Source organism: Lemur catta, chromosome 8 (genome assembly GCF_020740605.2).
Source record: "Lemur catta isolate mLemCat1 chromosome 8, mLemCat1.pri, whole genome shotgun sequence".
Lineage (NCBI taxonomy): Eukaryota > Metazoa > Chordata > Mammalia > Primates > Lemuridae > Lemur > Lemur catta.
The window spans coordinates 8,683,153-8,695,419 of record NC_059135.1 but is presented as its reverse complement, the minus strand read 5'-3'; the positions used below and the strand labels follow the sequence as shown (position 1 = coordinate 8,695,419).

The 12,267-nt window shown below is 36.3% G+C and overlaps 1 protein-coding gene across 18 annotated transcripts in view; it reads right to left on the bottom strand.

Moving 5' to 3' along the window:
* Nucleotides 1–12,267, bottom strand: part of TRIP12 (thyroid hormone receptor interactor 12) — a 136,423-nt gene that overhangs the window by 88,566 nt on the left and 35,590 nt on the right. For 9 of the 18 annotated variants that reach the window (XM_045559467.1, XM_045559450.1, XM_045559454.1 and 6 more), the window contains exons 3-4: nucleotides 5,081–5,206; nucleotides 3,462–4,264 (exon numbers count right to left, since the gene is read on the bottom strand). In XM_045559467.1, the coding sequence (XP_045415423.1) occupies nucleotides 3,462–4,264; nucleotides 5,081–5,206 (929 nt within the window). The remainder of the gene's footprint in view (nucleotides 1–3,461; nucleotides 4,265–5,080; nucleotides 5,207–12,267) is intronic. The other 9 variants (XM_045559463.1, XM_045559465.1, XM_045559466.1 and 6 more) reach the window with 2 other exon arrangements.

Genomic DNA, 12,267 nt, shown 5'->3' with positions numbered 1-12,267 from the left:
GGGAGGCTGAGGCAGTGGGATCGCTTAAGCCCAGGAGTTTGAGGTTGCTGTGAGCTAGGCTGACGCCACGGCACTCACTCTAGCCTGGTCAACAAAGCGAGACTCTGTCTCAAAAAAAAAAAAAAAAAGAACTATCAGACAGTAACAGAATTTTATAAATCTGAGTCTTCCAAATCCTAAACTGATCCATGCCCAGGATTTATTTACTGACCCCTTCATCCTGTAAATGCTGCTTTTATATATTAATGTTTTCTGCCTTAAGTTACTCAACTTTAGTTGTGCACCCTAAATTGTGTGATGCATGCTATGTATCAAACACTATGCTAGGTCTTCTCACATAATTCATTTATTCCTCAAATAACTATTATTCCCATTTTACAAGGAAAAAGTTATAAACTTTTTCACAATCACCAGCTAATAAGACGGCAGAACAAGGGTTCAAAATACCACTACCTGAAACTCTAAGAAATTATCATAAAATACCTCATTTTGCCCCTATATCCTTAAGTAAAATTACCTGCCAATTTTATTGATTCTTACTGAAATGACACATTTAAGCATGTCTAAAATGCACCCTGTCCTGTTTAGCTTCAAGAAGTCTTCCCAGATTTAGCTCACCCAATCTGCTCGGCTCCTATGCATTCTGTTCAAGGGACCAATTTCTGAGATCACATGGCCTAGGTCTGACTCTTGGCTCTACCTATCATTTCTTAGTTCTATGATGACCTTAGGACAGGTGACTTGATCAATAACCCTGAGTTTCTGTACCTAGAAATAATAATGCTTGCCACACAGGGCTGATGGGGAACAAATAAGATGATCCCATGTAAAGCATTTACAACTGCCAGGTACTTATAAGCACAGTAAATATTTGCCATTATTTTGTTCTGAAATGTTTTTCACTTATACGACGAAAACAAATATAGTGTGAATGCTATGATATGAATCCTTGGGTTCACAAAGTATTCATCCCTAAAGATTAATCAATACAGGCAAAGAAGGATCTAATAAAATTTCACTTTCTCTGGGGTCTTAATATCTCCAAAGGACTCAATTATGTTACAACATACAACACAGGAACATGGGTAAAAAATAAGCACATAGTGAAAAAAGCAAAATCTTCAAAGTCGCACATACCCCTATCTTCAAATCTTAACTCTGCCACTTATGAAATATGTTACTCAGAGAAATTATTTCTCTTACCTGGAACAGGTTTCCTTAATAACTATCCTAAAGCACCATTATTTTGAAAAGTAAATGTGAGTACATATGCAAAATACCCAGTACTTTTTGATAATGAACAAATGCTGGTTCCCTTCTCTTCTTTCAACAGCTTAGGCTACAATTGGAGATCAGAACTAGAACAGTGGCAGTGAGAATGGAAAAGCAATTTTATAGTGACAATAGAACACAGACTTTGTCAAAGTGAAGACAATTGTGAAATGGGCTTTAAAATACTAAATCAGTTTGTGACCACGTGTAGAATGGTTTTAAAAGAATTATCTGGACTGGTTTTATCATGGCACAGTAATATAGCCAGAAATTTTCAGTGTTTTCAGATTGAGAGCCCCCTCACAACCAAGGAAAGCCCCTCTGATTAGCCACGGGTAGGGTTGGGTTTTCTTTAAATAAATAAATAAATAAATAAATAAATAAATAAATAAATAAACAAATCATGTTAATAGACCCTATAAGAAAAGGAAGCTGATCTCTGAGAAGAATCGAGGCCATGACACTCAAGTACAATCTGCCATCAACTGGGCCTAGAACCCTCCTAGAAATAATACCTGAACAAAACTGAGTTCCTGAAGTGAGGTAAACTGGAACACAGAAAGGGAAGAGTGAATCCCATGGAACTTTCCATAAACTCAACCTGGCCCACTGGCTGTGAAGATTACACAGCTACAATTATCATGGCAGGACACACATAGAAACAAAGATGCACACATGCTTCTACTTCACTTAACCGCAGACAGGAGAGGTTTATATAAAAGCCAACATAACTCCATTGCCACTAAAACTTTGAGAGGGCACAAAGACAGTTGGCTGTTCTTTCTTAACCTGGCCTTTTATTTCTTTTGACTTCAAGATACCAATCTAGCTAATCTTAATCCAGTATCTGTGCCTTTAAATTTAAAAGATTTTATACAGATCTAGTGCATATTTAGATAACTAATAGAAAAAAGTTTTACAATCTAAAAGCAAAAGATGTTACCTTCACAATAACCCTATGATGCAGGCTAGACTTAAGATTTTATATAGTGCCTACTAGTATTCTTGTCAATGTATAGATAATATTGAATCAACCAAAAGTAGTTATAGATTGTAAGGTTAAACTAAACTAACAGATCTGATTCAATATTAGGTTAGGCTGATTCAATATTAGCTAAACCTTCACAAGAATACTAGTAGACACTATATAAAATCTTCCCAATAACCAAGGAAAAGGTTCTAACTCTATCAAAATGTAGAATTGAAATCAGAATCTTCTATGAGGACTCAAAGGGGGAAAAGATGGTCAAAACCAAGCTGATTAAATATTATAAAAATTAAATGCTTAAAAATATTGTAAATCTACTTGTCCTTTATACATCTCCCAAAAATGAAAGAAAAGAAAAGAGAAACACTTTAGCTTTACAGCAATCACATAATTCAAGAGTGTCATCACCAGTTCTAATGATATAATAGCTGGCTTCCTGAAGAAGTTTTCTGGGAAAAGGAGAGGGGGAAAGTGCCTGGAGATCTCCAAGGCTGACTCATGAAAGAATATACATAACACTGTTTCCTCCAACTGGTTTCTGTTTCTTTGGTTGAATGTATTATTCTCAAACATTAGTTCTTCCTATTCCACAGCAAACTTCAAGAAGACAACATTCTTTCCCATTCACCTGGGACCCAGACTGCTGTATAAAACATAAAGGTATTCATCTTTAGACTTAGCTCCTTAAAGGCCATGAAATATAAAATATGAATAAGGTTTAATTTAAATCAGGGTACATTTTGTTTTTCTATAAATCAAGAATACATAATATCAAAGAGAGTATTTCATTTCTGATCATGGCAACTCAAAACTAAAAAACTCATACCTAAATGATAATTTTGTATCTGGTATAGAAGAAAATCCAATTTTATGTCCCATCCCAATATTAGGAAATAACTGAAGTAGCAGATGCTGCACAGACCAAGAAAGACACACTAAACTGTGATGGTTTAGCAATAAGAGGAAGGCAGCATTCCTTACCTGTCTCCATAAAACTAAACGTAGTATTAGTTATTACACACTATTAGGCACACAATTAGAGGGACAGTAATACCTCTAAGACTTGTCTCAGACTGAAAAAACAAAACAAAAACAAGAAACACACACACAAGAAACCAAAAAACCTACCTCGAAAGCATAATCACTTTTGACAAACCAAGATAAATTTTCTTTAAAGAAAAAGATCTTCCTATAAACTTACTTGCTAATTTGGCCTGTAATCCAGAAGGTCCAGGTTTTGATGTCTCTGACTTAGAAGACCCTGGAAGAGACAGTTTTGTTTTAGGAAGGCTAACTTTAGGGCTGAAACGAGCAGCCCAATCAAATTTTGAAGAGCCACCAGTTTTACTCTGTTCCTTTTCCCTGCTACTTCTTCTGGGACTGGGACTCGACGCTGAACGGGAACGCCTGGCCTTGTTCTGGTCTTTTCCTTGTTTCACCCTGGCACCTGCAGGTACAGTAGAGGAGGCCGAGGCTACAGCAGATGATGAGGAGGAAGTAGAGGCAGCAGAAGAAGAATCAGTGATGGTGCTACACCCAGCTTTGGCTGAGGCGGCCGATTTTGAAGCCAGCTTGGTGGGTTTTGCAGATCTCTCTTCAGCACCAGTTGATTCAGACCCAGAACCACTCTTTACACAGGAACTCTCTGTCCTCTTTCTTTTCTGACTCCGTGAACTACCAGTGGCCCCACTCTTCCTGGTATGAGCTTTGCTTGTTGATGGCGATTGTGTAGATTTCAGCTGTTGCTCCTGGTCTAAATGTCTCTTCTTTGACTTACTATGTGGCTTAGTCGTTTCTGAGGGAGAGTCAGTATGCTGAAGTGCTTTTGGTTTTTTTGCAGAGCTAGGAGAATTGGTCCTGTTGTAGTCTGGACTAGCACTGCGCTTCACTCCTCGAGAATTGTCTTTCTTAGGCACCTGCCCCGTTTTTTGTCTTTCTGAAGTATTGGCTCTGTCCGGATCCTCTGGTTGTGGAACTATGACAGCAGATGATGAACTGCAGCTTCTAAGAGGTTAGATAAGAAAAGAGTTAATAAATAGCCTGTCACCATTAAACCTGTCATATATAATATTTATTTTACTAACTTCTTAAATCCCTGGAAATAAGTGCTTTAAAAAATGCACAAAAATTTTCCTAATAAGTCCAGTATTAAATAAATATAGGTTTTCAAATGGTTCAAATTTAGGGGGGGAAAAAGCAGGTGTGACTTTGGAATAGTAAAATATTTGATAAGAAGATAAGGGTTTCTTTACCCAAAGGTTACTGACACTAGCACTCCTAATCACAAAACAAGACTTAAGATTAAAAGAAAAAGAAAGCGTTATGGTTCAGAACCAGTGGAAATTAGAACGTTGATGCTTTCTTCACAAGTACAACTGCTTTGTCAAGGCTTAGAAGAAATAAGCATTAACATATGTGCTTTCACACTCAAGGTTAGACATTTTTATACTGTAGTACTAGGAAATATTCAGTTAACATTCCTTTCCAAAGACTCCTACAAATTAGATCTTAAGAATCATTGACTTGAACTTTGGCTCTGAAAATAAAAATTAAAGGAAATGGCAAGATGGCATTTTTAGATGCCTATAAAGGTTTCTTAAGCAAAATAGGAACCTCGCAACTCTCTAAACAAGGAAAAAATTTCTTGCAATAATAATATCTGCAAAGGTGATAAACTTTTAATCCTAGAATTTCCCTCAGAAAAGAATGAAAACACGTATCATAACATTTTGGAATAAAATGATTAAATTTTAACACTATGCAATGATTTCAATGCATATAATTCTGCCTTGAAAATGTATAAGCAATGTGAAGATTTACCTTTTAGAAAGGTGTCCCCTTGACAGTTCAGAAGTAGTATTAGACTGCACTTTGGGTGCCTTAGAATTAGATTTTCTACTCTCAGGAGGGCTATATCCCTTATGTTTTGCCTGCCCTAAATGTGACCTGTCAGCAGAAAATCAAAACAGAAATCTATCAGGAAACTGGGATGCAAACACAAGATTGAAAGCGAAATATTTTTATTACACTTAAAAAAAAAAAAGCCTCCCAATTCTTCTTTATTGACCCTATCCTTTTTTCAAATATTTATAAAATTCAATTATTATTCTATCAAATAATCTGGCAAAGAAATTTGCCTCTCAGAACCAACCCCCTCAATAACTCAAGACTTAATGTTTCTTATTATTACCAGTTGTCATAATTGTATAGCATCATTATGGTTGCTTAAGCAACAGTAAATTTTTCAGCAATTTTACTACATTCAAATATGCTACATTTTTATAAAAGGCAAATCCAGACTTAAGACCGAAACACTATTTTTTTAATAGACCATGTGACTACAAGGGCTTTAAAAATGTATAGAAAAGGCAATTTGTGAGTCCCACATACTGATTTTCAATTTGCATATTAAAATTCAGGTAAGCACAGCAAATGCAGAGGCAGATGAACCAATTCTCAAACTGATTTTACACAGAAAATCATCGGAAGCACTAAACAGTAAATAAACTTACATGAAATCAATATATTAATAGTGATATTTGCTAAGAATTTAAAGTACTAGTCAATACAAAGTACACAATAAAAAGAGGGACACAGAATTTATCACAAAATGTTCCAAACACATTCAAAAGATTCCACCATTGATATGGTTGCATCATATTTATAATAAAACAAATCCTTATGTCAGCACTGCTCTAAAAGCAAGTCTGAGGAACATGAAGAAACTATCTTTTCAGATGTTAGATTTTTTAACCTTTACGTAAGTAATAATAAGCATGCATTACCATATATCCAGAAAAATTGATGTTATACACAGGTGAGCTATTAATGTAATAAATGCTATTTATGTAATTCACAGCTAGCATCCATCCTCCACATAAAAGAGGGTAAACAAATGAGAACTTTAAAGTTGCATTAGTATCAAAGATGTTTACTTGTTTAAAAAAAACTTTCAAAGGCTATATTAAATTCTAAACACTATCTCAAAAGAACTTAGAAATGAGTCATTGAAAACCTTATGCAATGATAATTCTAACTGAATCTGTAAGGATGCCATGAATTCCTTAAGATATCATACAACTATATATCTTCCAAAAGAGGACCTACGGTTTCTCTTTTCAGCATCTTTCTTTCTTCCTCCATTTTTCCAAGAAATTCAATAATAAGGCTGGGCGTGGCTGCTCACGCCTATAATCCTAGCATTCTGGAAGGCATAGCCAGGAGGACCGCTTGAGGCCAGGAATTTGAGACCAGCCTGAGCAAGAGTGAGACCTCCATCTCTACTAAAAATAGAAAAAAATTAGCCGGGCATGGTGGTACGCACCTATTGTCCCAGCTACTCAGGAGGCTGAGGCAGGAGGATTGCTTGAGCCCAGGAGTTTGAGGTTGCTGTGAGCTAGACTGACACCACAGCACTGTAGCCTGGGCAACAGAGTGAGACTCTATCTCAAAAAAATTAAATTAAATGAAATTAAAAAAAAAAAAAAAGAAAAAAGAAAAAGAAAAATTAGCTGGGGTGTGGCAACAAGCACCTGTAGTCTCAGCTACTCAGGGCGGGCCTGAGGCAGGAGGATCACTTGAGCCCAGAAGTTCAAGACTGCAGTGGGCTATGATCATGCCACTGCACCCCAGCCTAGGCAACAGATGGAGACCTTGTCTCTTTAAAAAAAAAAAAAAAAAAAATCACAGGGTTTTTAAAAATCATGTTGAAAGAAAACTATAACCATTCAAACAACTTTGTGAAAAATAATGTTCTAAACAATTAAATAGGCCAGGCGTGGTGGCTCACGCCTGTAATCCTAGCTAGCCCTCTGGGAGGCCGAGGCGAGTGGATTGCTCCAGGTCAGGAGTTCGAGACCAGCCTGAGTGAGACCCCGTCTCTACTAAAAATAGAAATAAAAATTACCTGGATAACTAAAAATATATATAGAAAAAATTAGCCGGGCATGGTGGCGCATGCCTGTTGTCCCAGCTACTCGGGAGGCTGAGGCAGTAGGATCGCTTAAGCCTAGGAGTTTGAGGTTGCTGTGAGCTAGGCTGACGCCACGGCACTCACTCTAGCCCAGGCAACAAAGTGAGACTCTGTCTCAAAAAAAAAAAAAAAAAAGAAAAAAGAAAAAAAAGAAAACAAATATTCAAATGTCAATCTTAAGAAAATATGCTATTACATATCCCTGTAAGTCTCAAAAAAAATTAAAACGATTCATTCTCTTTGTCATCAGAAATTGACCCATATCATGCTAATGTTGGTCCCACTATACAGGCAACAGTCCTCTTTTTAACCCAAATAAATTGTTCTTTGGTCTTAAAACACAGCTAACTTTAAATCTACCTAAATCTACTCCAGTATTTCTCATGCCCTTACTAACACCTTCTATGAACTTAGGAATTCAACAGGTAAACTCAATCTCAGACCACAAAAATATAAACAGTATACAGTCACTTTAGAAAACACTAAAACTGGCTCACAGCTGTAATCCTAGCACTTTGGGAGGCGGAGGTGGGAGGATCACTTGAGGCCAGGAGTCCCACACCAGCCTGAGCAAGAGGGAGATCCTATCTCTACTAAAAACAGAAAGGGCATGGTGGCACAAGTCCCAGCTACTGGGGAGGCTGAGGCAAGAGGATTGCTTGAGCCCAGGAGTTTGAGGTTCAGTGATCTATGATGACACCACCACACTTTAGCCTGGGAGACAGAGAAAGAAGATGCTGTCTCTCAAAAAGCAAAAAAGTAAACAAAAAAACCCACAACCACCACCACCAAGGCCCACAAAACTAGTTTAAATTCAACAATGACCACACAGATCTTTCCTAAAATTATTTTATAGTGTGACTGATACTCTCATGGAGGACTGGTTAAAATATATTTTTAAAAAATACCATAAAATATTGATCAGCTGGACATGGTAGCATGGGCCTGTAATCCCAACTGCTGGAGAAGCTGAAGCAGGAATATAGCTCAAGCCCAGGAGTTCAAGACCAGCATAGACAACACAGTGAGACCCTGACTCAAAAAACAAAACAAAACAAAACATGAATGTCCTTTGCCTATTTGCTTAAGCACAGAGCACTTAACACATTTTCTGTAAAGAATAGTAAATATTTTCAGCTTCATGGGCAATGCCGTGTGTCACAAAAGCAGGTATAGACAATATGCAAACAAATGAGCGTGGCTATGTTCCAATCAAAATTTACTTATAAAAACAAGCCATGAACCAGATTCAGCCCATGGGCTACAGTTTTCCAACTCTGGCTTAGCACAAGAAATAAACCACCAGATGGTACCATGAAGTGACAATATGGGGCCTTCCCATAGTGGAGCTCTATTTTATAAAGTCCATTTATAAATTATTAATGCTCAAAAATACTCAAAGTAAATCTCCATAAAATAATGCCAGCAAATCTGGAATAGCCAATTAGAACATCACAGTATTCAGAGAAAAAGGAGTCTTGGATGCCTCCTTTTAGCTCATTTTACCAACTCCTTCCTTTATCAAGCCTTAATGCTCAACTTTAATTTCTATTAAAAAGCGTAATTTCTTTGAAATTTAGTAAAATTTATATCCACTATAAATCAAATGTGTAGGAATAGCCTAGTAAAATTCACGACAAACTCTTTTAAGTAGCACTAGAATAAGCCCATTTAGTGAATTATAGCACAAAGATTGTGTGTGTGTATGTGTGTGTGCCTTCAGGAGGTTCTACAATATATGGATGTTCCAAACAAAAAAACCAAAAACACAAAAAACCCTCACGTTTCTGTAAAATCACTAAAAAATAACAGAGGTAATGGTAAAAGTAAGATTGGGCACAGAGCACTCAAACCTATGTTATTTTGTAATGACAGTCCTAACAAAAGCATCATCGATTTTAAAAAGATTAAATCTCTACTAACATTTGCACTAATAATCAGTAATTTCACCCTTTGGAGTCTTATTTTTTGTACTATAAGTTTTAATATTTTAAAGACATTTTAAGACCAGCTTCAACAAAATTAAAAATACAATTCTCGGGCAGAATTTCCTTCTTGTCATCTTTCTTTATAAACACAAGAGTAAACAGCTTTCAGCTTCCTAAGAGTATTTCTGCTGGTACAAATGTATGATGGTTCTGGAATGCACTGTACTAACTATTTCTTTCACTGAACAATTTCATTAAATCATTTCTGCAAGATGTACAAGTTTTTTGTAAGGTCTTCACATATTACAAAACCTTCCTCTTTAATTGAAAGGTCTTTCCCTATTTCTGTTCATATATTAGCACTACAGGGAACGCTGCCTGTAAACCAACACTATTCCACGTTACAGTGATTTTATTTCCCTATTTACCAAGTGTATATGGGGCAATTCACCTTAAAAGAAACCCACACTGCAACAGAACATACTATAATCAACTCTGGGTTATGTGCTTTCAAGACTACCTTAAAAGCAAGTCTCAAATGCCTCTTGATGACTTTTAGGCACGTAGTATTGACTGTACCCCTCTACCTACTTTAATTTACTTTTACTGCTAGTTAGTCAAATCCTAGGGAGTCCAAAGAACTGAAAACCATCTCTACTCCAGAGAAGATCTAAAAGAGAACTTAACTTTGTATTAAAGAGCACACTGCTGTCTTAATATTAGGAAAAATGAAGAAAGTGGTCAGTTACATGTTGCTAGTTAATTACTTATATTACAGGTATTAAATTGTTTTAATTTAATTTCCAAGCCAGACATATTCACAACTTAAACACATCCATATATTACCAAATGTAAATAGATCTGGGATTTAATTACATCTCCAAATTTGTGTGCAAGCATGCAGACATATTTTTATGCTTTTATATTTTATATACACAATTATAACATTATAGTTTTGTCTTCTAAAAATTAAATGTTTTTATGGTAGTGCTTTCATTTGGGTAAAAATTTTTTTTTTAATTCAATGGTTTAAAATGCTGTAAAATGTATCTTTTAAATAAGCCATTGATTTTCAATAATCTATGTGGAATACCCATTTTAAGCTAAATATAAAACTCGCTAATATTAACTCTAAAATATACTGATTTTTAATCCTTAGTAGACTCTAGGTGGGTGGAGAACATACTATGTATCTATTTGGATCACAAAACAGAAGCTTGATTAGTCTGACCAATCTTTCTACATTTAGTAATGATGAACTGCTAGCCCAAATGATTCTATAATTAGCATAAAAGCTAAGCCTGGGGGCATGCGCCTGCAGTCCTAGCTACTTGGGAGGCTAAGGTGGGAGGATCCCTTGAGCCTAGAGTTTGAGGCTCCACTGAGCTATGACTACATCACTGCACTCCAGCCTGGATGACAGAGCAAGACCCTGTCTCCAAAAAAACAAAACAAAAAAACAAAAACAAACAAAAAAATTAGAGTAAAGCAATATTTCTAAACAGCAGTAGTACTGCCCCAAAGGAGCACTCTGGAAACATATGTTGGGGAACAGGAGTGCTACTGGAAGGTGTGGACTAGAGGTAGAGGATAGGCAAAAAACAGAACAGTCAGACACAATGAAGAACTGTCCCACAACCCATATATTTCATATAGCCTTGGTAATATATGAAGACCTTATCTAAAAAACTAGAAATGTTGCAGTAACGTAAGTGAAAAGTATGCTTGTAATTTCTCAGTTTAGATTTGTTTTGCACGGTTCAGATACATGTTAAATTTCCCAGGAACGAGTGTGAACCTACAAGTGATTATTTGGGGTTTTTTTTTTGCAGTTTTTCCAAGAGTCATGCACCATTTTTAAAGTCTGTGATGAAAATGCCACTTATGGCATATAAGTCTGTTGTAGCATCACAGTCACTCAATCCAAACACAGATGCAAGCATCTAAATACACAGTCATCTTGTGTTAGCGTACCCAAGCATTTACCTACTAGGATCTTATTTCATAATTATTTTCCTTTTGTTTCATCTTTGTAAAATTCAGTAGATTATATAGATATTTCTAAATTGTGTGTAGGCAGGCATTTTATTTACTTCTTAATTTATTCAAGATACTAATGGGGCATAACAAAAATATTTACATTATATGATATACGCGATACACAGTGAGCACTGGATCTCATAAACTTGAGAACAATTGTACTAAGGTACTCATTTCAACAGATGTTACATTTACCAACTATCAAACACATGTAAGTCACAACAGGGCATACAAATGCAGATAACATACAGTCTAGTCCCTGTCCTCAAAAAGGTCAGCGTCTCATAAAACAAAGTGATCTGCACCAGGTGCTCTACCAAAGTTTCCAACAAAGGAAAAATTACTTCTAGCAATAGAATACAGGGTTACAGACCACACGGCATTTAAATTTCACCCTAAAGGATGAAAAGCTGAGGAAAAGAATGTAACAGTCAAGCAGGGAAGTTTTCTAAATGCCTTGTGAAAGGGCCTAGATTACTGTCCTTAATAATGGTTTGCAGTAAGAGACTGACAGGGTTAGAAGCAGTGAGGCAAAAGGAACAGACTTATATATATTATGTTCAACAATCTGGATATACTGAGTATGGGTGAATAAGATACCACGCTTACATTACTGTGGCAAGAAAATGTATGGTGGCAGAGGGATTCAATGGAATCAAAACCACGGGAAAGACAGCCCCCAAAAGGGAACCAACCTTATAGCTCAACTTCCTTTGCCCCCATATTTCACAAAGTAGGTAGGTAGGAGAGTTAGGGCTAGAAACACTGAAATAATCAAACAGTGATTAGTGATAGAGTATGGAGTACCTCAAGAATTACACTGGCTTTTATAAATACCTGGGTAAAAACTTAACATGGCCACTGGATAAATATTTTTAAGGCCCTGATTACATGATAAGCATTATATTAAGCTTATATTAAAGCCATTAGCTAACTTAATCTTCAAATGACACCCAAGGTTGGTATTATTCCCATTTTAAGGATGTAGAAAGTGAGGCCTGCCACACATGAACCCTAGGCAGGAAAGGTGAGACTGAGCCCAGGTATTCAACTACCTAAATCTGCAA